Genomic DNA, 27,907 nt, shown 5'->3' on the forward strand with positions numbered 1-27,907 from the left:
TCTTATTCCTTTGCTACAACCAGTGCGTGATATTTTAAAGCACATTTACAACCATCATGCATTTTTGAAAACACAAATAATTCAAACTGAATTTCCACTGGATGTTTTTTATTCCACCAAATGGGCTGTTTCTTCATTCTGTGGGAGGAAGAGAAACAAAGAACACGTGCATGAATGCTTTATTCTGTTCAGTTCTTACACTAATTTAAACACTCCATATATACAGAACACTTATTTTTTTGGCGGAAATAGCTGATCTGCACCCCCCGTGTGAAATGAGAGGTGCAGGCTGCTCAACAACACTTTTCTGCAGCTGTTCATACTAAAAACATACAGACATACAGACGCAGCCAGTCATTGGAGCAGTTTGGCACCGCTCAAAAAGTGAAGTCCCTCTGGCTATTACCTCTGACACTGAGGATAGTGGAGCACAGTGCCCTCCCCAGGTGGTTCTCTGCACTGACGCTGTACTCTCCCATGTCCTTGGCTCCCACACGCAGGATGAGCAGAGAACAAACCCCACAGGTGTTGGAGATGTAGTAATTGGGGTCTGTGTTCAGGCTCACGTTGTTCCGGAACCACGTGATGCGAGGCTTGGGGTCGCCCTGAGACAGACAGACAGGCAGGCAGGCAGGCAGGCAGGCAGGCAGGCAGCCGGCAGGCAGGCAGGCAGGCAGGCAGGCAGGCAGGCAGGCAGGCAGGCAGACAGACAGACAGACAGACAGACAGACAGACAGACAGACAGACAGACAGACAGACAGACAGATTTATTGATTCATGAATTGTTGCTCTTTACCCCCCTTTATCCCCAATTTAGTCGTTATCAAAATATATTTATATAGCACATTTAAAAAAAAACATCCTGTGCTTATAGCAAAACATGACCAAACAAACTCACTAAACACAGTGTCATTAGGATATCGTCATTAGGTCATTGTGTCATTATGTCATTAGGACATCACAGAATACACTGATATGTTTACCGTGACCACAGTGATATCGGTGCAATAACCGCACTGTAAAACGTTAATTAATTAGTTACGTTGCTAACCTTGACGGCACAGCTCATGTAGCACTCGTACCCCTGGGGGGCGTTGTGGAGTTTCAGCGGAACGATGAAGGCCGGAGCACAGCGCAGATCGCATTTCTTCTGTGTCGGGATGTTCACCACAAATTTTTCTACAAGGAAAAGAACAAGCATGCAGAGATTTGAAGATACTAGACCTGTGCCCGTCGGCCACCGGCCTACTTGGGAATGACGCAAGTTGGGATGCAATACCCATTTTCATAGAACCAGCTTTAACCGTCTTGTCTGTCCCTTTTGTGCCCATCTCTGTCTGCCTGTGTCTGAAGAGTGCAAACTGACTGTGAAAAGTGGACTGTGTGTACCTTTGGTTTTCTCCCGTCCCCAGGTGGGAGACTCGGACGGGACGGAGGTTCCCATGTCGTTCTGGGCGTACACCCTGAAGTGGTACTCCCGGCCGGGCATGATGTTGCACACGGTCAGCTTGTGGTTGAACAGCCGCTCGGCCACGGTGCTCCAGGTGCGCTTGGCCGAGTCCAGCTTGGACACCACGTAGTGGAGGTGGTCGTCTCGCTTCTCGTCCGGAGACGGATCCCAGCTGACGGTCACCGTGCCCGACACGTTCTCCTCCAGCTCGATGGGACCGGGAGGTTTGGGGTCATCTGGAAGGTTATAATCACAATCATTTTTATTTCACACTAAAGAGGTTGGTGAAATGTGTTTTATTTGTAGTTTTCAGGAAAGGAAAGACGAATATAGCCTACATAGAAGTATGACACCTGATCTCTCGATTTATTAGTAAAATAACACCTGAAAGTTATGCGGGAACGACTACTGAGTGGAGGGGAAAAAAACAGAAAAGTCTGATTGCATTAAACAACGTTGCGTTAAACTGACCTTGTCACTCACTTTGCCACTCAATTTGCCACTCACTTCATGCATGCACATTATGCTCTATAATTAAGACAAGGACCACCTGTTAGAGAAGGTTATTTAATATATGAATATAATTAGGGTTGTCCCGATCCGATCACGTCATTTTCAAATGATCGGGAGCAAAAAAAAGGTGATCGGGACATCCCTATAGTATCAATATTATATCCATATCATGATATTAGACTGGATGTTGCCATTTTGGATATTACTGTGATATGGCAAAATACTCCAAATCAAATGATGAATCAGATCAACAACAAAAAAAAGATTGGGACATTGGGATCCCTAAATATAATATAATATAATAATTCTGAGCGGTCGCACCTGTGACCCGGACCTCCATGGACAGGGTCTCCTGGCCCACCATGTTCTTCACCAGCACGGTGTAGACCCCCGAGTCGGAGCGCTCCGACGTCGGGATGAGCATCTGAGACGAGCCTTCAGAGTTGCTGACGGTCACTCGCTTGGAGACGGGGGCGTTGTCCTTCAGCCACAGGACGTCAGGGCGCGGAGACGCCTGGTGATATAGATAGATAGATAGATAGATAGATAGATAGATAGATAGATAGATAGATAGATAGATAGATAGATAGATAGATAGATAGATAGATAGATAGATAGATAGATAGATAGATAGATCTGTATTTGTCATTGCAACGTGTACAACGAAATTAAAAGTGCCAACCAATCATATGTACTGTAAACATGCTCATGTCAATATTTCTTTTTCCAGTGACGAATGGATACGGGACTACAACTTATAAGGTAAATAAGGGTCTCAATCTCAATACTTTACAGGGCAAGTTCAGAGAAACGAAACGAAGAGGTCAGATGTCATGTCCGTATGAGTATCAAGTCTTGAGTCCAGAGTGAAGTCTGATAACCTTTCCTTGCGAATCCCAAACAAGGCCTAAACTTGTTAGATGTAAAGACTTGAAGTCTCAAGTCAAAACATGTGCTCAAGCCAAGTCACTCACGAGTCAAAGCGTTGAAGTCCAAGCAGTGTCCAAGTATTTATTTTGTTCGTTTTTCATAAGTGATTTTGAGGCTCCAAGTCGAGTCTCAGGTCCAAGTCTGGAGTTCTCATATCTCTGCATGTCAATATGTCTACTACGGTAATTAGATTGTTTGTTTGTTATATTGTTCATAATGGGGTTATCTCACCTCAAAGTTGATGTTGATCCTGACAGAATTTCCTGCTCTGACGACCATGAAGGTTTTCAACTTGTTGTCTGTGAAGCGCGGTCTGACTGAAAATAAATAATATACATTATTACATTATACTTTCATCAAATATATACTGCAGTAAGTCTCACTGAAATAAACATTTATATTATCCATTAAAATAGTATCAATGAATAGTCAATGAACTGTCTGCTGTGTAGCTGAACACACTGTTAGTGTACCATTATGGTCAATGTTAGGGTACCATTATGTTCACTGTTAGTGTACCATTGTTGGAGATTTGTTGTATATTTTGTATAGGTTTCTTGAGGTATTCATTCAATCATTAAAGTTTTAGTTATTATCGAAATTACAGTAATTAAACTAATTTTCAGTGTCGTCGAGTAATACAATATCATATAAAAAACCTCGCAATATATCAGAAGATCAGAAAAAGAAAAACAAAGGGTAATATGTATAATATGTGTATAGGTGTAATAATGAATTACATAGGTTACAAATAGAAGCTAAGACACATTTCAAAACGATCTAAAAACAGTTACATATTGTGGGGATTTTGAAATCCCTTTTGAAATCCCTTTTGAAATCAATGAAATGGTTAAAAACTCAGACTGGGTATTTCCCGTTTTCACACATTGACGTCTTTCAGACAGGTAGCTTTGAAACCAACTGCAGACATTTGTGTCAAATTATATATATGCGTTATTTGTTCACATATTAAGGGTGCAGCAAGTTTAATAAAAATAGGATGGAGTCCTTGGTCTTGGATGGAGTCCGGTACGTCGTGGATGTATTATTTGGCTGTTGTGTAATTTGACATGTACAGTACGCTGTAGTACACTGTAGCATTGAAGTGTCATTTTGTTTCTGCCTATTGGCCAGTTCCCACTTGCAAAAGAGACTCAGTCTCAATGTGTTTTTACTGGTTAAATAAAGGTTAAATAATAAAAAATGCAATGTCAATGCAAAGACGAGAATTGCAGCTTAAGTGGCATCGCACATAACAGCTTTTGATTCTCTTAAACACAGAGACTGGAGCCATTCCATTGCATTAAAAAAAGTGCTGGTTTTAGACATGTTTTGCTGGGCAGGGCATGACAATAGTCTCACGCGCGCGCACATGCGCACACACACACACACACACACACACACACACACACACACACACACACACACACACACACACACACACACACACACACACACACATTTCGATTTCTTTATTTGAATCCACAAATTACAATTAATTTTACAAGGAAACAAATATAACGGGGTTGACAGTTCATGTTCACTTAAGGATACACATGGCACCTCCTTCTCCACACAGACAAACTGCCTATAACAGCCGAAACAGAATAGTATTTGGCAAGTTGTTTGGCTTTGCTTTTTGTCATGCCAGCTATTCTTAGGCCACTCATGGTCAGTTTATGCACACACACACACACACACACACACACACACACACACACACACACACACACACACACACACACACCAAATACTAAATTACACAAATTCAGTGGTGCTACAGCAGACAGCAGTGTTACACTAAAGCCTGCGTTCTCTGAGGCTATAGTGTTACACTGGCCCCCATCTGAAAACATGTGCTATGATTATGATTACTACTACTATTATTACGATCATTGTTATTACTAGACCTGTGCTTATCGGGCACCGGCCTACCTGGGGACGAAGTTTGGAACAATGAAAATTGGGAATGCAGGCCCCACCCTGTTATACAATACCCGTTATATCCATTGTCATGGCACTGCACACTATCGGATCATCTGCGTGTGGGGAGAACGGTTCTCAAGTTGTGTGGATTACAGACGTACATACGTACATACAGTACATGTGATTCGGTGCATTTATTGTAACTAGACCAGAGGCTGGGAATTTTACAGGTGAGGGGAGTTAGGCTCATTAGGTCCACTGGAAGAGCCTAAGTCGTTGTATCCCACCAACTCGGGAACTACCCATAGATCCGAAGTCCCGTTAGTCCGAACATGCACTGCTCCCGTGCTTGTGGTTAGGTTTAGGTTAGGGTTAGAGATAGGGATAGTAATTTCGGAACAATGAACCTTCTGACTAATGACACGGCACCACCACCACCAGCCTGCACTCCATGTGGTGGTGTGGATCGCGTGTGGCACATTTGAAGTCGTTTGGGAAAAAGGTTCTCAAGTTATATGCAGATTAAAGATGTACGTACACATGTATAGACAGAGACATGGTGCATTTATTGACTGTAAGATAAGATTGATTCTACGTACTGGGCAAGGGCATGACGAGGATGTACTTGTCCAGGTCCTGCGGCGGGCTGTCTCCTCCATGGTTGGTGGCGATGACCCGCACCCAGTACATGTCCATGGACCTCAGACCCTTCAGCGAGTAGGAGGTCAGCAGGACCGGAGTCACGTTGCAGCGCGACCACTCTGACACCTCGGTCTGTCGGACCTCCACGAAGTAGCCCTTGGCCTCGTCCTGCACGCCCTCCTTGACCTCCGGCTTGGTCCAGGACAGAGAGAAGTGGCTGAAGGACCTCTCCGTCACCTTCACGGCCGTCACCTTCCCCGGAGGCTCTGAGGTGTGGGATGGAAGAGGCTCAAATTAACCCCGGGGCTCTGCAGATGTGGGGTGGTCAAGAGGGTCAAATTAACCCCGCGGGGCTCGGCAGATGTGGAAGAGGCTCAAATTAACCCTGGAGGCTCTGCAGGTGTGGGGTGCTCAAGAGGGTCAAATTAACCCTATAGAACACTAAACCCAACTTTTGTCACACCATCACTAAACCCACGTATGTTTTACCCTATTATATTAAAGTACAGCAATACAACTTGAGGTACTTACTCTTTCTTTATATTTCAACACAAAAAAAATAGATAGTATGGGGGGGACAAAATTGTCAAAAATGTGGGTATTATTTTAAATATATATATATAACAAAAAATGAGAAAGTGCCCAGGTATATCTTTTCTGATTAAAGTTGTTCCTGTTGAGCACCAACGAGCCCTTCTACCTTCTGTTGGCTGACATGTCTGTCACCTTCACATATGTAACCTTCACATCTATATCTGTCACCTTCATATCTGTCACCTTCTCTGGAGGCTCTCTGTGTGAGGTAGGTTTTTACAATGAAGCAAATTCCCTGCGCGGTTCTCATTAATGGCCCAGTATGTGTCACTAAACTATTAAAGAGGTGGCTGAGGATTTATTAGCCGATGCTGTAAATGACCCAAGGCACTGTATTTTGTTTTTGTAATTATTTGCATGCGACTTATTTTTGTGTCATACTTTTATTTTGAAGGGGTTTTTGGTTTGAGTTCAGTGTGTGGCTGAGAGCCTGGTAACTTTCCACTGGGGGTTTTCTTGAATGGTTATTGCACTCACCTGGCTGCTCAGAATCAGAAGGAAATGTTTGAGGCAAGCAGCAGCAACAGTTTTATCTTTATCCAGTTAGAACGGGAACAAGGTACTGTAATGTGTTTGTGTTTTATGATTCTGTGCATTTACTTTGGATATGTTTATATTAACAGAGAGGTGTTGCTTTTATGTAAACATTGTGTTTATTCATAATTATGTTTTGTGTGTGTTTTAAAGGCCTATTCTACATGTTATTGTTTTATGACCTGGTTTGTAAAGTTTGTATGTTGTAAGAGCTCATTTTATCTTGTTTATTTGTCCTATAGTTCTTGCGGTGTCTGTCCAGAAAAGAGGTGTTTCACACAAAGGAAAGGACTTTATGTTCAAAACAAGGTCTAAGGCTGAGCATAAATAAAACCTTCTGGAAACATCAGTACGCTTCACCATTCTCTGGCTTGGGTTCGCTACAGATGCGATGAACAATACATTGTGTGAAATTAGTGAACCGGATTAATTATTAGTACTTACTTTTAGGATCTCTGGCGTGAACAAACTCTGAAGGGTTGCTGTATTCACCAGGTCCTGACAGGTTGATAGCAGCAACTCTGAACTCATACTCCATTCCTTCTACGACGTCCGTCACGGAGCATTTCTTCTCTAGAATGATACATAATATGATACATACAGTAGATGCGTATATAATGTTGTTACATATATTATGATACATAGATACATGTTAAAGTATGTAATATGTTACCATGTTATTTTTAAATAAAGCCTTCTAAATAATCCCCCCCCCCCGGCAGTGCCGCGTCTGATCGCCGCTGCAGGAGAAGACACTCGCTCTTTCTGGTTTGATGAGTATATAATTATAATAATTAAAGCCTTTAATTAATTCATTGTCAGGGTTGATGAAACTCCACATGTTAATATATGTATATAATAATAATATGTAAAACCTTTAATTAATTCATTATTAGGGTTGATGCCAGTCCACAGGTTGCTGTTGTTCTTGCGTTTCTCCAGGATGTATCCCAGGATGCGAGACCCTCCACTGTCAGCAGGGGGCGCCCAGCACAGGTTGATGACGTCCTTAAAGGAGCTCACCACCGTGGGCGGGGCTGGAGCTCCAGGAAACGCTACAGGAAATGACGGTGAAAACATTCATACAAAAATATATATATATATATTGTGACCCGTTTTGTGACCCATTTGGTGGATTCATTAACTAAAGCACTAACCTAGCGTCCACTAACCTAGCATCCACTAACCTATATCATCCATTAACCTAGCATCCACTAACCTAGCATCCATTATCCTAGCATCCACTAACCTAGCATCCATTAACCTAGCATCCACTAATCTAGCATCCACTAACCTAGCATCCATTAACCTAGCATCCACTAACCTAGCATCCACTAACCTATAGCATCCATTAACCTAGCATCCACTACCCTATAGCATCCATTAACCTAGCGTCCACTAACCTAGCATCCACTAACCTAGCATCCATTAACCTAGCATCCACTAACCTAGCATCCATTATCCTAGCATCCACTAACCTAGCATCCATTAACCTAGCATCCACTAATCTAGCATCCACTAACCTAGCATCCATTAACCTAGCATCCACTAACCTAGCATCCACTAACCTATAGCATCCATTAACCTAGCATCCACTACCCTATAGCATCCATTAACCTAGCGTCCACTAACCTAGCATCCACTAACCTAGCATCCATTAACCTAGCATCCACTAATCTAGCATCCACTAACCTAGCATCCATTAACCTAGCATCCACTAACCTAGCATCCACTAACCTATAGCATCCATTAACCTAGCATCCACTACCCTATAGCATCCATTAACCTAGCGTCCACTAACCTAGCATCCACTAACCTAGCATCCATTACCCTAGCATCCATTAACCTAGCATCCACTAACCTAGCATCCATTAACCTAGCATCCACTAACCTAGCATCCACTAACCTATAGCATCCATTAACCTAGTGTCCACTAACCTAGCATCCACTAACCTAGCATCCATTAACCTAGCATCCACTAACCTAGCATCCACTAACCTAGCATCCAATAACCTAGCATCCACTAACTAGCATCCACTAACCTAGCATCCACTAACCTAGCGTCCCAGCCTGCAGGTCTTCGGTCTCCAGAAGGTCACTGAAGCCCTCAGAGGTCACCGCTCTGATGCGGTAGCAGTATCTCCTCCCCAGCTCCACATCTGTATCTCTGTAACAAGGAACACCTGAAGTCTCTCCCAGCTTCTTCCAGGTGTTACGGCCCACCTTGGTTCATTGAACAGACAGCAGGGTAGCAACTGTTAGCATTAGGAGTCAACAATGATCCCTATAATATTCAACAGTATACATTACAGTACAAGCCTGAAACCAGAAGGAAGAAGGAATAAAGTCTTGCTCTTTTTGAGGTGCCGGACCGAGCACATCGCTCCGCTACGTACCGCCGACGGACATGACGACGGAATAGTGTAATTTACAACATACAGCAACCTGCCCTACGCAGAAAAATGAATGGTGGCAGAGCTGCCAGAATGTGGAATGTCCTTCCAACAGTCATACAAAAGTGTGACTCCTCTCACCCTTCTTCAAAACCGCTCTGAAAGAGCACCTACGCCGCCACACTGTTTACTCTCTCCATATCTTGCTTTTGTATTATCACTCGTATATATTACTAGTCTAATAGGGTCTAATAATATGGTCTAATAAAGGTCTAATAATATATGGGATGTTTGCATATCAACAGAATTCACTGATACAACAGTTACATAACAACAACAACAACAACCACCACACACTGACACACCTGTTGTCTCTCCAGGGTGTAGCTGGTGATCTCTGACCCTCCATCGTCTTTGGGGGGTCTCCACTTGAAGTGGATGCAAGTACCGGAGCTCTCTAGCACCTCTGCTGGACCCAGGGGGGAGGTGGGCTTATCTGAAAGATGAATGCAGTGGCTTTAATGTTTTTGTATGTCCAATGTCCCCCGCCTGTATGTCCTCTGTCTGTCCACATGTCCCCTGTCATGTCCACATGTCTCCTCAAGGAGATGGCACTCATGGAGGACAGTCGCAGCCTTCCGAGCTCCCTCCCTACTCCAAAGGAGGAATCCAAAGCCAGCTCAACTACTTCGTGCTGGTCCTACGCTGCAATACTACAGGGATTTATCGAAACACGGGCAGTTACCAAGGATTAGAAAAAACAAATTTTACAGAGAGACGGTGCTTCGTTGCTGAAGGCTGCGAGTGAAAATTGGTCCCATCAAGGAGGAAAAATACAGCGAGATGGCAGTAACAGTAAGGAAAATCATCTGTTTGACTTTAATTCTGTCTGGAAACTGTACTGGACCAGCGTCACCATGAAAACAACGCTCATGGGGACTCCTCATCCAGCCATTAAACAACATATATGCCTCAGACCTCCTCAACTGTTATGGATGTACAACAGCAACACATATGTCCACATGTCCTCTGTATGTCCCCCATGGTGTAGTTTAACCCTGTCTGTTCAAAGGCAGGACGAGTGATTTTCTTAGCCATTACTGAGGCGATCACTGATAGGTGTTTGCTTTTAGTTTTAAATTATGCAGTGAGTGAGTTTTTCAATGTGGTGTGTCTATTAATAAAAACAGTTTTCACAAACGTCTAAAAGCTCTGTAGACTGGCTGTTTTGGAACATTATTGAATGGGGCTTAATAGTTCTGTTAAAATGTGTAGTACTTCCGCTAACCACTAGATGGAACACTTTCCCAACTTGCTGTGTGTATTTTGATACCACATGCAAAGAACCAAACACACCCCTGAATGACATTGTTACTATAGAACCTTGCATTTATGGCATATTATGTAAATATGTCAATCTTTCCAACTAATATACAGTTATGTCTCTCGAGGAAAACTTGAGAGGACTCCATTATTGGATAGATTGAAAATACCTTTAACGTTTAACCACTTGAACCCCAGCATCCCTATTCTGCATGGGGGGAATATTTGGCAAAGATAGCACTGTGAGCTTGTAGATCTGCTACCTTTGAAGATTTGATATAGATTAAAAAATAACAAACCAATTAGTAGTAGTCGAGTAGATTTTGTATATTTAGTTGACTAAAATCTTATATTAAAACTGTCTCACTCACCCAGTACAATGAGCCTTGTGAAGGCCTCGGTGGTTACCTCTTACCTGTCTCACTCACCCAGCACAATGAGCTGTGTGGTAGCCTCGGTGGTTACCTGTCTCACTCACCCAGTACAATGAGCCGTGTGGTAGCCTCGGTGGTTACCTGTCTCACTCACCCAGTACAATGAGCCGTGTGGTAGCCTCGGTGGTTACCTGTCTCACTCACCCAGTACAATGAGCCGTGTGGTAGCCTCGGTGGTTACCTGTCTCACTCACCCAGTACAATGAGCCGTGTGGTAGCCTCGGTGGTTACCTGTCTCACTCACCCAGTACAATGAGCCGTGTGGTAGCCTCGGTGGTTACCTGTCTCACTCACCCAGTACAATGAGCCGTGTGGTAGCCTCGGTGGTTACCTGTCTCACTCACCCAGTACAATGAGCCGTGTGGTAGCCTCGGTGGTTACCTGTCTCACTCACCCAGTACAATGAGCCGTGTGGTAGCCTCGGTGGTTACCTGTCTCACTCACCCAGTACAATGAGCCGTGTGGTAGCCTCGGTGGTCCCGTGCTGGTTCCTCAGCCTCAGGGTGACGGTCCCACGGGTCCTGCGCGTCACCTTGCTGAGCAGCAGTCTGCTGTTCTGATCGAACCTCTCGATCTTCACGCCTCCTCCACTGCCGACGTCCTGGTCGTGGAGCTCCTCCCCCTCCAGGAACCAGCCAATCGTCGCGGGTCCTCCGCCGCCGCCCGCCAGGAAGGGCAGCCTGAAGACTGCGTTGTGACCCGCCCTGACCGTCAGCGGCTCCGAGAACGAGGCCAGGTCGCCGGGGTCGACCCGGGGCGGGTCTGCAGCGGCAGGGAGGTGGAAACGCAGATTTAAATTAGGGCTGGGACTTTATCTGATTCATTTAAATTAATTTAATTACAGAAAAGTTTTTGCACCACGGAACCTTTCTCACTGGATGAGTTCCAGGCTATGCAGAGTAAGCAGTGCACGCAATGAGAGGAGAAGGCGATCAGACCGCTTTGCTTGGCCCAGTGGATGGGACATTTATATTAAAAAAACCTTACTCATTGATTCACTCGTGTACTATTCCACAATCAGCTTTAATTGAAAAAGGTCAAACATTGATAGGCGATTAAAACGTGATTAATTTTGATTAATTAATTACAGTGCCTCAACAAAAAAAAAATCCGGAGGGAATGACAAAGTCATTGGATCATTGGATGCGTGACGGCTCACCATGGACAGCGCTCGAAGCTTTAGAGATACAGGGCTTTGAATATCCTGCTTTTAATGGAGATAAATGGAGGCTGCCTGGAAGTAGTAAAGATCCTATGTCTACTGCATGGATGATGACCTCTGACCTTTGACCTGGACGGTGGCCTCTGTCTTGCGTCTGTCGGCCTCGAAGCGGTATGTTCCAGAATGTTCCTCCTCACAGCTGATGATGACCAGCCTGTGACTGCAACCCTCCTGGCTGATGATGAGGACGCCCTCTGCTGGACTGATCTGTAAAGTCAATGTGACATAATGGACCAAGGTAAGAAGGTAAGAGCACCCGCACTTGCTGGTTTAAAGACAACTTTGTTTCGTTTTTTTTTCAACCAAGGTTCATGTTTCAGGTTGTTATTAGAGAAAGTAAAACACGAGTGTGATTTATTTTCCACTTGCTGCTTTCTTTCGTTTGAATGATTTTAGCTATTTTTGACAGGGGCGGGCCGGGGGCATTCATTTCTTTCTTTCATTTTTTTCTTTTTTACAAAATTTTACAGCGATTTATTTTATTATTATTTACTATAGTCCTACTAGACCCCAGGAAATTACATCTGGCCACAAAATATCACAGGATATATTGAATGTGAAGGAGGAGGTGACAAACTGACAGGGTGCTTCCAGACAGTGGAGTCACGAAGATTACAAAAGCTGAGAGCGGCAGGCGTCTCTTCTGGGGTTTTAAGACAGCTGGTGGATGGAAATGAAACTCCACCCACGCGGCAACTTGCAGCGTCGGCCAGAAAACCGGAAACTAATTGCCAGCACTGCAAATTGCCGCGTGGGTGGAGCTTAATTTCCATCCACCAGGTGTCTTAAAAACCCGGAAGTGACGCCTGGCGCTCACAGCTTTTGGCATCTTCGTGACTCCACTGTCTGGAAGCAGTGATATTGAGCTTACAACACACAGTATGGCATGCCCCTAGTATTTCTCGGCTGTTTACACTAGTTTTGGGTCCCGGGCATTGTCCCTCGAGTAAAAGGCATATAACCCTTCTTACCCCGGAATCCCATATGAAAATATATATAAAGAAAATGGCCTTGAACGTGGCTGTAAGGTTACATTTGTACCCTCAAGTCATATCCCAAATGAAGGCGATAAAAAACCTAGATAACGGTTTTGCGGCATGCGTTTGATACCTTCTTGCCGTCTTTGAACCAGCAACCGTCACAGTGGTCAGCGCTCAGCTTGCAGCTCATCTCTGCTCTCTGACCCACAATGGTGGTAACGTCACACAAGCCTCTGACGAAATGGACTCCTGCACCTGGTAGGCAGGCAGGCAGGCAGGCAGGCAGGCAGGCAGACAGGAGAACTTATATTTCCACACAACAACTTTAAGGTATATTAATGACTTAGTTCAATGTAGAACATTCCCCTTTAAACACCATAGTATTGCTGTGCTGTTTTAGCCTTAGACATTACTTCTTTCTATACATTCTACACCCCTCTCTCTGAAAACAGTACTATCCTTGTGAGAACCCAACAGGTACATATTTTACAACAACCAAAACCTTTAGTTTTGGAGTAGTTTTGGGGTTAATATCAGGTTAATAATCAGGGTATATACTATACATAATACATACTATTCTGTATACTGCATGATTTCAGTGGTGGAAAAAGTACTTAAGTAAAGGTATCAATACTGCAACATAGAAATACTTGAGTGAGTGAAGTACAAAACTATATTGACATCAAAATGTACTTGTTGCAGAATGTAATTATGCAGAATGTCCAACTTCAAGTTTTCAAATGTATAAAAAGTATTTATTTTAAATAGCAGATCTGCAAGCTCACAATGTGTCGCACCGCGAAACATTGTGAGCTTGTAGATCTGCTATTTTCAAATGGCTAAAAGGCTGAAGAAGTGTTTAATGTATGTTTTATAATAACAACAATCCAAATCTACAAAGTAACTTGTATCGGATCGGATAAGTAGTTACACACTCCCACACACACAGTACAAGTAAAATTATTGGCAATTGGAATGAATGTACTTATAGTTACTTCCCACCACTGTATGAGGTATAGTTTTCTTACCGATCTCTGTGTCCTGTATAAGATGCGCTGGTCTTCTACGTCTAGAATGCATCAGGACAACATCTGTGTTCTCGCCTGTGCTTTTACCTTCAAATGAAAAATAATTAAGACAAAAGTAACATTAAATCATCGTATCAGGGCATCACAGGACAGATAGGAGATCTGGCAGGGGTCTTCAACAGGGGGTCTGAGATACAGTGTGTGTGTGTGTGTGTGTGTGTGTGTGTGTGTGTGTGTGTGTGTGTGTGTGTGTGTGTGGTGGGGGGGATCTTTGTGTGAGGTCAAGTTTACAAAGGATTGAGGGTTACATTAAACGGCTCTCACCACCAGTCACATGATCATGTTGTGTGTGTTGGTCCGTCGGCTTCACACTGTGTCCTTCCTCACCATAGCCTTCATCATTGTAGTCTTCATCACTGTCACCACAGTCATCTAGTGCTTCGTTATCACCTGATTATATGAATACATCTCTGTCACCACAGACACCTGCTTCATTATCACTTGGGTTTATATTAAAACACAATATGAATAATTCAATATCACCTGTTTAGAATATTACTGACGAGTGATGAATGTGGAATGGATGAACTGATGGATGAATGCCAATAGAATAAACGTACCATATTTTAGTTTATGTACTTAGTTACCTACTGGTAGACACATCAGAGTTGCCATGCCTCCTTATTATAAGCAACATTCGGTAAAGTCACTTAGTACATAGTGGTATGTACAGTTATTGTTTGGGGGGAGTGCGGGCGCCTTGCTTCTAAAGTGTAGTAATTTATTTGGACTTGCTTCCTAATGCTGTTTAAACCCGCGGTTTAAACCCTGAACATGTATTTTCTCCATCTGAAAATACGTTGTGCCAGGGAACCCGCACAGAATACAAAACTCTGATGCTGGCATTCAAAGCAACCAAAGGTATGGCTCCCCCATATCTTGCAAGTATGATCGAACCCTACAAACCCTCCCGCGCACTCAGATCAGCCAACGCAGGGAAGCTGGAAGTACCCTCACTAAAAACGCCGGGACAACGCTCCACACGTCCCAAACTCTTCTCCCTTCTGGCTCCAAAACTGTGGAATGCACTTCCCATTGCTGTCAGAACTGCAGCATCACTCTCAATCTTCCGCCGTAGTCTGAAAACCCACCTTTTCGGACTCCATCATGGCCCATAGCACTTACCCCACCCCCTTAGATAGCATTTCTGTAGACTTAGATAGCATTTGATACAGACTTATAGCATGTTATTTAGACAGCACTATAATTGCATTGTATGTAGTCATAGCACATCATAGTACATATGTATAGCATAGTAGTATATATGTATAGTTTATATGTATAGTTTCATTATATAGATATTCCACTGTTACTTTCTTAGCTTACGCATGTTTCATGATAAATGTTTTTGTGATGTATTCCCATGCTTTTTTGTTCTTGCTTAATGTAAGTCGCTCTGGATTAAGAGCGTCTGATGAATGCCTAAATTGTAAAATTGTAAATTGAACCATACAGGTTTTGTGTTGTTGAAGTGTTTAAAAATATATTCCAGATGTTTAACTTTTACGTTCAAGATTATTTATTTTGTATTCTTTTTAATAGCTTTAAAAAAAACGTTACTACTCCTCAATGGCCTCGTTTTCATATAGACCAAGCCGCTTGTCCACAATGTCCAGGGGTCATCAATTATGTCCTACAGAGGTCAGGCGTCATCAATTTGTCCTACAGGGGTCAGGAATCCCCATAGGGTTTTTTCAGATAGCCTAATTAAAAAATAAACAAATCATCCCGGCCGTTTCACTCGTATGGGTATGAAGAATAAACTGACTACAAGAAACCAGTCAAAACTTTAATGTTACTGCTACTGAATTAGTTACATTTTCGCTAGAAACACTTTATCAAATAAATGCCTGCAGGCTGTCGTAAACCATAGAGAGCCACCTCCCTGACAAGGACAGTTTGTTAAATTATTTTTAAATTCATGGATGAATGAAGGAAGGAATTAATGTATAAATAGGTTAATGAAAATATGTTTGCAGGCATTTAGGCCTATGTTTATGATAAAAAAAGGTTATTCTCTTAAAATAACATACTGTAGGCCTAATGATTATTATCAATAAATTAATATTATATCCATAGTATCCAGAAATAGGATAGTGCACCACCTTGACAATATGAAAACATCATCAGCATTAACCACATGAACCCCTGCTATGCCTGGGGGGGAATACGCCAAAAATAGCCGATATAAGCATCGTGACGTGTATTGTGAGCTTGTAGATCGGCTACTTTTGGTAAAGAATTACCAAAAGTAGCCGATCTACAAGCTCACAATACGGACGTTTGGTGTTAACAGAAACAGCACAGCGGTCCAATAAATTACTATCTAGGCCGAGGTTATTTATATATTTATTGCAATTCAATGAAATGATGTTATATAATATATATTTCATGGCAGGATTTAATGAATATTAATAAAACATGTGTTCGTGACACAATGAATGTGTCTCACATGCATGTATGTAGCATACGTTTGTGATAAAATAGGTTATTCTCGCAAATATATTCTACAGCAAGCAACTGATTCCTCTCCTAACGTCATGCGCTGGGTGATACAATGAATCAGATTAGTAATGCAATTGCAAATTAATATACACTTGTTTTATTATAAATAAGATAAAACAATTGCAAATAAATGCACAGATCATTCATTTGTCTCGAGATCTGTAGCTTTGAGATCCGCCAGGGAAGAAGGAAAACAAACGTTTAAAAAGTACATTTGCGTTGATTTCTTTCACTGGTTCAAGCAGCGGGTGATTTTTAACCCGCAGCACAGGTGAGTCTGACTAACGGGATGTCTGATTTATGTGCAGAATGTAGCAGTTAGTATAGGCCTAATACATTAATAACGCTCTTCAGACTCCACCTTAGCCCTTAGCACTTAATTGGCCTCCCGCAACGACCTTGCAGGATTATGCAAAGGCTAATTTAGATAGCATGTTATGTAGACATATGCCAGATCATTGTTGATCTGGCACCCTATAGTGTGCATAGTTTCAATGTACAGATTATTGGCCGTTAGCCCCTCCTATGCCCAGCTTTGTGTGTTTGTGTACCAACATTTGAATGATTTGATTGGCTGAGCACGGAATGTGATGTATGATGATGTATGACGATAAGAGTGCCCCTCACTTCACACAAGTGTGATTTTCTTTTCTCCTTTTGGGGGGTGGAGGGCTGTTTGACTGATGATGGGTTCTTGGTTATATACCTATAATCCAGTAGGCCTAATCCTAGATGACAATTTCTATGTATTTGATTTATTACCTTGTGTTGTCCTTGTCACTCTGGATTACGAGCACCTGCTAAATGCCTGCTGGATGTGTACTGTTTGTGCTTGGCAGCTTAGACCCCGCGTAATAAAACCTGGAAGAGAACATTGATATTCAAGCGAGTTTACAGTGCAGTGTTTTCTTACCAGCTACTCCGTCCGAAGCAGTCTGCACACGTGTTTGTGTGCGTCGCCTGTTCTCGTCGTCATCCAACATCAGATCCACTCCGTCATTTTTGGTGACTCGTCCAACACCGTTTGGATCCAATGCGACGCTGCCGTCCTCTCTCCGGCTTCCCACCACCTCCACGCCGCCTTCTCTCCAGCCTCCCGCTGTCTCCATGCCACCTTCTCTCTGGCCTCCCGCCGTCGCCACGCCGTCACCTCTACGGCCCCCCGCCTCCAGAGGCATAGGCTAATTTCACAAAGAAATAGGGGGTTGGCAAAAAAATTACTTAAAACATAAGCCCCACTTCTAAAATAGCGGAAATAGTGGATCTAACAAGCTATCGACACGTCGCAAAGCGACGCATCGATAGCTTGTGTGCCCCTGCACACCTCTACGCCGTCTGCTCTCCAGCCCTCTGCCTCCACACCACCTCCTCTCCGGCCCCCCGCCGACCCCACACCGTCACCACTCCGGCCCCCCGCCACCTCTCCGCCATGTCCTCTTCGTCCCCCTGCCGCCTCCCCATGCTCTGTCCTCCCCACCTTTCCAGACGTATCGCCGTCTCTTGACGCCTGATCAGACGGCGTCAGCGTGTCCCTTCTGGTTCCTGGCGCGTCGGTGACGCTCCTGTCTTCACCGTTGGCTATCGTCACTCCGCGTCTACTACCATCACTTGTTTTATCACCGCCGGTCAGCCTGCCATCAGCCGCAGAGAAGAACTCCTCGGCCGTCATCGCTCCTTCTGCGGTTTCTGTTGTTTCTGTCACCCCCATGGATGATACATTCCTCATCCTCATCACAGATTCATTCATCTTCATGGCTGACTTATCCATCTTCCTCATCGCTGATTCATTCATCTTCATGGCTGACTCATCCATCTTCCTCATCGCTGATTCATTAATTACCTTCATCATCTTCATGATGGCTTCGTTCATCTCCTTTTCCTGTTGTTCCCGGTTCATCTTCTCCAGGTCAGTCTCTGATCCCGATCCTGCTCCGTCGGCCGAGGTTGTTTTACCTTCTCTCCTCTTCCCTGCGTCTGCCGGGTCCGCGTCGGCTGTGAGGACATCAAAAACCACAACATGATTCATAAGCCACAACATGATTCATCAGCCTACAGGACTGTTCCTTACCTCCCACCAGCAGCCTACAGGACTGTTCCTTACCTCCTACCAGCAGCCATGCGCTACAGGACTACAGGACTGTTCCTTACCTCCCACCAGCAGCCTACAGGACTGTTCCTTACCTCCCACCAGCAGCCATGCGCTACAGGACTACATGACTGTTCCATACCTCCCACCAGCAGCCAGGCACTGCAGGACTTTGCTCCAGCGATAGCGGCATAGACTCCTCTGTCCGCCTGCCTGACGTCTTTGATGAGCAGCCTGTGGGTCAGTTTATCTTCTGATGCCACAAATCTGTGTTTATCTCCACTCTGCAGCATGGCGTTCTTCCCCATCCATCTGATCCTGGAGGACACCACAAGACCCTTATTAGAGTTGACACTTATTACCTTAATAGAGTTAACAGTGACACTTAATATCTTATTAGGGTTGACACGTTTTACCGAGTGCCACCTGGTGGACAACTGTGGTGGTGCTTGGTGCCACGATTACAAGCAATACCACTATGACACATGTCCGTTTTTGGGTTCCATCTTTAGCGAGCTAAAATGTGGCCATCCTTGCTCTAGAAGACGCCAATGTTCCAATCGCGATCACCGGACAATCAGAAATGACTTACGAACATCGCTGATTTGTTCGAATCCATGCAGCACAGTAGTTTCTGAGAAAAGAGCTTGCAAAGGCCGCGGCTAAAACTGAAGCTAATAATGTAGTTGGTCTTACAGAAATGGTGCGGGTGAGTGCTTGAAAGCTATATACTAACTTGGACATGGGGAGAGTGAGCACACACTCGAACACGGCATCCTCTCCCTCCTGGGCCTTCACCTCCTCGATCTTAACAACAAATCCCACATTGCAGACTAACACAAAAGAGATAGAAATCAAGTAGTTAGGCAGGAACACGTATGCACACAGCATAGAATTAGAGAGAAATGAGGCAACCAGGTTCTCATGTACTTGGTACAGTCCTGGTTGTGCTGGCTGAGACTATGTCCGCCAGTGGGTGGTGCTATTTCACAAGTTATTTTGAAGAGTGTACCTTGTTTTAAGACAGGTGTTTGACATTGTGTAATTAGGTCTCTTCTGAGCCTGCTCAAGGTGTGCTAGATGGTAATTAGCAGTGCAGCACACTAGTTTGTTCAGTTCAGTTTGGTGTGTGAAGGCAGACAGATGTCCTTTTTTCCTTGTTGTGGGACAAAGCATTGTCTGTGAGTATGTTTTGCATATGCATCATGATTATCTATGTCAAATTAATGATAATTTATGCTACATTTGAATCAAACTGGGACTTCAGTAAAAGAGATTGAACACCCGATATTTTTGTCTGGAGTTATCTTTCTGCCTAACTGTGCCTCGAAGCAGCGAGGGCAGAACACTGGTCATAGGTGACTATATTTTTACCTTTGAACTCTGTGCTGCGCATCTTGACCCCTCGATCCACATCTACTTGGTACCGTCCAGCGTGTTCAGGTGAACGGTCACGAACGCCGAGGACCGTCTTCTTCCCCACAGACTTCAGGATGTTTTTCTGATCCTGTTCACCCTAAAATGTACAATATATTAATATAATATGATCCTATTCACCCTTCAATATACAATATATAAATATTATATTATCCTGTTTCATTTCATTTCAATCTTTATTTAGTTCTCGGAGAACACACTGAGGGCTGGGACCCTCTTCTTTAGTGGTGCCGAGATGACAACAACAACATCAACAAAACACCTGTTCACCCTACAATATACAATATTATATAACATATAATATAATATGTCTCTGATCCTGTTCACCCTAAAAGGAAAGGGGCTGCATTTTGCATTAATGCTGCATTTGTGGTCTGGAGAGGGCAGCTTTTCACAGACGGGTAAAAGGGAAGGGGCCCCCTAGGTTGTCTATGCGTGCACGTGCATGGAATGAAATGCATGGGATGTAGTCACTAGTCAACATACTGATGGAGATGTACAGTACATGAGATGAAATGAAGTGTAAACATAATGTTTAAACTGGAGTTGGTCTGACATACTGTATAGCCTACAGTCCGACATGCACGGCCGGTTAAGACACATGCGTTGCCGGTTAAGACTCCCCTGGCTTCCGTGTGCGGTTAGGGTTAGGTTAGGGTGTTCTGTCACTTTAAGAGTTCGAGCAGTTGCCTTAAGGGAATTATGTAACCTATTGCGCAGTTTATCTGTGCTATGAAAGCAGTAGGTTGTGTTTATTTTGCTCTACAGATTATTTTATTATTTTCATTTGCAATTGTGCATTATATATATGTGTGTGTGTGTGTGTGTGTGTGTGTGTGTGTGTGTGTGTGTGTGTGTGTGTGTGTGTGTGTGTGTGTGTGTGTGTGTGTGTGTGTGTGTTCAAGGTTCAAGGTTAGCTTTATTGTCCCTTGCGGGAAATTGGTTGCAGCCAGATCAAATACACACAAAATACACACAACAACAACATTCAATACAAGACTAAGAACAGGGCACTAGAGACAGAGAATTCATGACATACAGTAGTATAGCAAAGTCAGCAAAAGTGCATTAGTGGGCAGTATGTGCAAAAGGGCAAGAATAAAGTGCTATTTGCTGTTCAGCAGTTGAATAACAGCTGGGACAAAGGATAGTTTGAACCGATTAGTCTTTGTGGCGGGCACCCTCAGCCGACGATCTGAGGGCAACAGTTCAAACTCAGACCGAAGTGGGTGATCCGATACCTCCAGGAGGGAGGAGGTTCTCTTAAGCATCTGCCTCTTGTACAGATCTATAAGTTGGGCTTGGGTTCTCCCAGAAATCTTACTGGCCACTTTGACGAGGCTGCTGAGCCTGTTCTTGTTTGCTAGGGTCAGGTTACCGTACCAGGCAACCATACAAAACACGAGTAGGCCTACAGATTCAATAAAACTTCTATAAAAAAGAGTCATCATTACAGATGAGACATTAAAGGAATGCATTTTCCTCAGAAAAAAAAGACGCTGCTGGACTTTTTTAGAAGTAGAGGCAACATGAGAGTCAATGGAGAGTTTGTTGTCCAGAACGACACCCAAGTATTTGTAGCTCTCTACGACTTCAATTTCTGTGCCCTTGATGAGTGTAGGAGCAGGACTGGGAGGAGTCCGTCTAAAGCTGATGATCACGTCTTTAGTTTTGGTCACATTTAGCTGTAAAAATGACTTGTCACACCAGGATATGAAGTCATTGACAACTGGCCCATGCTGTACTTCATTGTCTTCAAGGAGGCTAACAATTACAGAGTCATCAGCAAATTTGACAATATACCTGTTAGGGTGATGGCTACAACAGTCGTTGGTATACAGAATATACAATAGTGAGGAGAGACAACAGCCTTGGGGAGAACCAGTGGAGGAGAGCAGCAGAGAAGACATGACCTCATTTACCCTCACACACTGAGACCTAACTGTGTGTGTGTGTGTGTGTGTGTGTGTGTGTGTGTGTGTGTGTGTGTGTGTGTGTGTGTGTGTGTGTGTGTGTGTGTGTGTGTGTGTGTGTGTGTGTGTGTGTGTGTGTGTGTGTGTGTGTGTACCCAGAGTTATTAGGATACAAACTGTATTTTCATTGTACTGTATCATTGTATTTCATTTCTGCATTTACAGAAAATATTAATGTTGAACACACAGAGCAGTGCTTAATTGCCACGTTGTCTGTTTTGTCAGGTACATATATTGTATGTATTGTTATTATTAACTTCCTATTTCATCTGTGCTATGAAAGCCAACATGTTAATGCTGAACACATTGAAGAACAGTGCAGTGATTGCCACATTGTTTGTTTTGTCAGAATAAATCCACTCACTGCTGAGATCCTGGTCTGTGGTACTTCCAAGTTCACAACACAACAATAATAACAATAATCACGACTTTTACACGTTAGTAGGCTGTTAGTACGTCGGCTGTTATGCACCCGTTTTAACCCAACGTGACTGAGGATGAATGACCTTTGACCGCTCGTCCTCTCTCTCCTGTTTCTTCTCCTCCAGTCTCCTGAGCGTCCCCCTCAGGTCTTTGACGCCGAACTCTGCGCAGATCCTCTCGTAGTCTCTCTTCTCCGAGCTCATCAGGATGTCCCAGAAGCTTTCGTCCACCTCCCCTCCGTCCTCCCTCTTCACCACCTGCACCTGCTGCTGCAGCTGAGGAGCTTCTGGCTCTTTACTGTTGAGATAACGACGCAACGAGAGAAATGCTGAAAGTGCACGACTTCGGTCTGTTTCAGGTGAGTATACGACATGATGCATTTTGCTCGAATAAGAGTTGGTGTTATAGTGCATATCTCTGCTGCCAGGCAGAAAGTCTAAAATATTAACTTTTCAGGGGGAAAAAAACAACAAAGATTTTGAAAACAACACAACACTGCCTCATCAAAGTTTGTATGGTGACTTTATACATTCTCAGATACTTTAATGTGTTATTATATTATCATCACTTTACTCAAAAATACAGCGCAAGTGGACTAAGAAATAGTATAAATAGTTGTTTTGTCCATCATTGATTAGAATGACCAAGACAGATGGGGAACTAGGTTGGAGTTAGGAGATTTGAGGTTCCAATGTAGGTTTAGTCAGAAGCACTTTTTAACCGATTCCCTCCCGTTACCATAGGCAGTAACGTGAGGCCAGTTCCAGTGAAATGTGCAACATAAACATTGAAGAAACATAAACATTGGCAGACCTGGAAGTGATTGCCCTCCATTATCTCGCCAGTCTCGCTCGCGGCTGTGAACTATCATTATGCTTAGTGTGACCTTGAATTAATGCTTTATCAAGCTCCCAACTTTATCCCATTCTGAGCACTTAAACACTAATAACTGTGTGTGAGCGAGCATGCGACCTATTCTCCTCAGTTTTGGTACCTTTTCCTGAGCAGTTTCCTGAACTCCGAAGGGTCTGGAGCAACTAAAACAGAACAGAGTCTGACAGTTAGTTCATATTTTTTTAATTTTAGGTTCTTTCTTTCTACAAGAAACTGAAAGTTATTTACTCACCAACATCCTGCATAACATCCTCCTTCTGTTTGTTGAATACAACTACACATGGAATGGACATGGATGATTGATTATATTATGAGATGATATGGTAAATGGTGCATTCATATAGCGCCTTTATCCAAGGCACTTTATTAGATTGTGCAGTACATTCACCCATTCACACACATACACGTCCACACACCGATGGCGGCGGAAACCATGCAAGGCACCGAGCTGCTCATCGGGAGCAATTAGGGGTTCAGAGTCTTGCTGGACACTCAGAGGACGGACACTAACTCTAACTCTAGAGTGGCCACTCTACCTCCTGAGCCACTGCCGCCCCATGATATGATACAGTATAAACATCTAACAAACAAAACGTTCATAAATGTGTTTTTGGTAGATCATGTCTCTATTGTAACGATTCTTAATGACAATCACTTTTTTTTTTTTTAAGATATTTTTTTGCGGCTTACGCCTTTTATTGATTTTTGAAGGGACAGACAGTAGGCTGACAGGAAACGGGAGAGAGATGGGGGGATGACATGCAGTAAAGGCCGTGTCGGGTCCGGGAGTCGAACCCGCGGCACACTGCGACTGGATTACCAGTCCGGTGCCCAGACCGTTACGCTACGGCCTGGGCCGACAATCACTTTTATACAGTCGGAAAGCCTGTTTATTTACTTTAATGGAGCCTCATTTCTAAGGAACATGAGTTATTCACGTTTTAATGATTTTTAATCCCATTCATTAAAGGTATATTCAGTGATTTCACTTAATTCAAATATCACTTATTGTTTTGTTTTGTTGTGATAATCCTCCCTACTATAGAGTGTGCTGGCCATATAAGGAGTTCCTCCCTGCCCCCAGTTAACCCCTGGGGGTCAAAAAACCTTAGGTTTCGTTTTTGACTCTCTATCCTGATTGGACGAAAGGCTGGGTCCCACAGCCAAAAACGAAACCTAAGGTTTTTTGAGTGAAATCACTGAATATACCTTTAAAATGGAGCTGGACCACTTTGGATGACGGACTAGCCGGGTCGAATGTTGCCCAATAGACACTCCCAGACTGTAGACTGGTGCGCTCTGTTATGAAACGAGTAATGTCTTTTGATTAATCTCCATATATGGCGTTGGGCGTAATTATTTAATAGGACGGAGACCTCCGTATGGGGCGAAAATAATGTTAACTATGGAATCGTGCATTTCCCGTCAGTGTGTCAGGGTGAGAGAGAGCACGTGACATCACGTGACATCATCAGGGATGGAGATGTCATCAATATTAAGCCCATATATGAAGATCCCTGATGTCATCAATATTGGCCAGAAAATCTAACCTCAAACCCTTAGATCTCATATATGGAGCTGACCTGTTCTGACATTCCATATGTTGATCCTTCCCCATCCATCCTTCCTCTTCGATGTCTCCCTTTTGACTGATACCTGTCCATTTAAACTCTATACGGGCCTGCCCCAAAGTTAGTAGTAGCAGTAGTTGTAGCTTTGTAGCTTTGCATCTGGAAGGTGAACCCATCTCAGCTTTTGCAGCAGCTACAAACGTCAGATGCATCTTTGTATCTTCATGTCGCTGGCTTCCGTAAACTGTATCTTTGCATCTGCCCGTGTGAACGCAGCATCAGTAACATTATACAAGTTATTGCCATAGAGACTAAATATAATCTACCAAACAAACATTTATGAACTTTTGTTTGATGTTTATGGTAATGAAGGAAATTGTGGACACAATACACACACGGACGCACGCACGCACGCACGCACGCACGCACGCACGCACGCACGCACGCACGCACGCACGCACGCACACACACACACACACACACACACACACACACACACACACACACACACACACACACACACACACACATGATAGCTTACCCACTATGACATTCAGAGCAGCCGTGCAGACAGCCTTGCCATATTTATTGACCGCAAAACATTTGTACGTGTCTCTATCGTCCTCACATACCATAGGAATCTACCAATAAAATATAACAATTTATATAAAAACACATACCTTAGGAATGTACAGATACAAATAGCAATGTATAATGTATACTTCTGCACACGGTGAGTAGAGATACGTCAGTGTTTTGCAAACCTCACGGCACACTTGTTTTCAGAGTTAAAATAGCTGATTTACAATTTCACAAGGTGTTACAAAGGTGCACTTGTAAATCTGTTATAACTCATTGCTGCTATTTTTTGTGCTATAAGTATGCACATGCCCCAAATAATTTGTTCATATAGAAAAACGTTTAACAAATTAAGAAAATTCTCTGTATATTTTTTCTTAGCTCTATAAACTCACCTGTAGCAAACATTCGCCTGTGGACTCGTCATATTTACTCATAAATCTGTCCTGGTCCGACATGTCGCCTTTCGCCCGATTCCACATCACCTGCGGTTTGGGCTGACCTGTGACCTTGGCCCTGAAAACCGCCGCGTTCCCTAAAAGTTACGCAAACATTGACCACATCTATGAAGTCCATTGTATCGCTTCATACATGGTAAATATTAATACATCTATGAAGTCCATTCAAAAACTACAAGAATGCTTTGAATCATTTTACTTTATTTGAAATGATTCAAAAGTATTTAAATGTGAGTGTTCATATTGTATTCATATTGGTTTGAGACTCATCCATAGAGCTATAAATGATAGAGACCGAACCGGAGCGTTAGCCCCGCTCCCAAGCTATTCATTTCAGTGGAAGTTGCTCAGCGGCGTTTTGAAGCACCCAGAAGACTGGCGGAAGTATAAGTATAACTCAATGGCTCGAGCGAGCGGAAGTTTAGCCTAGCCTAGCCCCGAGGTCCGGGCTTACGCACGTGATGTCATGAACGTCCGTCCACCTCCATGAAACACATTTCGCCAGTAGGTAGTGGAATCTTCAACGTTGGATAGCCTTACTTTGGGCTTTGATTCACCCTCCTCTATGGTCAGTAAGTTCAGAGGTCATGGGGTCAGACTCACCCTCCTACGGTCAGTAAGGTCAGAGGTCAGACTCACCCTCCTCTACGGTCAGTGGAACAGGTTTCTTCAGGAAGACGGGAGTGTTTTCCCCTTCAGGGATGTCGTCTTCAAACTGACCAGTTTGAGGAAGACGAGATCTCTTCTTCACTGCTGACACGCACGCAAGCACACAGGCACAATACAACACAACACAACACAACATGACACGGGATCTGCATACATCACTAGTGGTGTAAAGCAGTAGCCTGGCTAATAAACCAGACGCGAATCAGCCGTTGGCAAAACAAATTGCCTGTGATATTAGTCTGGCTTATTAGCCAGGCTAGTAAAGCAGTGGTTCCCAAACCTTTCATGTCAAGGACCCCCAAATTGACACTCATTAGGCCACGGACCCCCATTTGAAAACATATGTCAAGGACCCCCATAAGAGAAGATCTTTCGGCTCTAGCAATGATTTTCAAGCATTTTCATTTCAAGGGCCCCCGGGTTGACCTGAATTAGGCTACAGTCCCCTATTTAATGGCATGTCTATCTCTGGGACCCCCATTTATATTGTAAAATCAAAGTTAATTTAACTCTGTACAAATGGAACCAAATGGACCCGTTAAGGTCCATTTGGTTCCATTTGTACAATCTCTGAGTAACAGACGCATAAGGGTCCATTTGATTGCAGGGGACCCCCTGGAACTCGCTCAAGGACCCCCGGGGGTCCCCGCACCCCACTTTGGGAACCACTGGTGTAAAGTAAATATCCTCAAGTAAAGTACTTAACTCATTCACCGGTTGAGTAAATAAATAAATAATTTGCCGATCATGGAGCATGCATGCGCCTCTATTTTGGGGCCCTGAAAAGGTTGAGAACCACTGGCATAGGATAAGGGTTACGGCGGGGCTCCACTGCAGCCACTGGCATAGGATTAGGGTTACGGCGGGGCTCCGCTGCAGCCATCGCCGTCGTGTCAGCGTTGCGTGTCAGTGTCAGGGAATGTTCTCTTTTTAAGCAGCGAAGGGTGGCTCCACTGCCGACGCTGCGTTCCATTGCGCTGCGTTGGGTGACAAACGTCAAAAATGGCCCTGGTTTGATATTTTTACGCTGTCACACCGCCGTCCAGACGGTCCAGTCATGTATATAAAACATAATTATAAAATATGATTGCATTGTATAATTAAACGCATTTACGGTTTGGTTGAACGCTTGATTCTGATTGGAATTGGTTGGGATTTCAACTAAATGTTTCTCTCAGGAATGTTTTTGAAAACATTTGAAGCGAGAAATGGAGTAGATGCAGCAATCGAAAATGTATTCTATTATATCAACAGTATTATAATACAGTACTGTTACGCAACGG

At 43.6% G+C, this 27,907-nt stretch overlaps 1 protein-coding gene across 1 annotated transcript; it reads right to left on the reverse strand.

Moving 5' to 3' along the window:
* Nucleotides 1-27,597, reverse strand: LOC310861959 (immunoglobulin-like and fibronectin type III domain-containing protein 1; the record flags this gene model as incomplete). The annotated part of the gene is made up of 27 exons (XM_083769696.1): nucleotides 1-138; nucleotides 407-605; nucleotides 1,052-1,179; nucleotides 1,390-1,686; nucleotides 2,285-2,477; nucleotides 3,125-3,210; nucleotides 5,419-5,727; nucleotides 7,034-7,162; nucleotides 7,495-7,644; nucleotides 8,647-8,812; nucleotides 9,348-9,478; nucleotides 11,184-11,501; nucleotides 12,024-12,168; nucleotides 13,072-13,196; nucleotides 14,357-14,419; nucleotides 17,448-17,715; nucleotides 17,859-18,526; nucleotides 18,763-18,938; nucleotides 19,357-19,453; nucleotides 19,995-20,136; nucleotides 22,537-22,750; nucleotides 23,448-23,490; nucleotides 23,580-23,621; nucleotides 25,460-25,559; nucleotides 25,893-26,032; nucleotides 26,595-26,708; nucleotides 27,486-27,597. 27 exons carry the CDS (start codon nucleotides 27,595-27,597, stop codon nucleotides 134-136), a joined length of 4,560 nt encoding a protein of 1,519 aa, XP_083625822.1. The 3' UTR covers nucleotides 1-133.
* Nucleotides 27,598-27,907: the final 310 nt, after the last annotated feature.

Source organism: Protomyctophum parallelum (assembly GCF_964188405.1).
Source record: "Protomyctophum parallelum genome assembly, chromosome: 7".
Taxonomy (NCBI): Eukaryota; Metazoa; Chordata; class Actinopteri; order Myctophiformes; family Myctophidae; genus Protomyctophum; species Protomyctophum parallelum.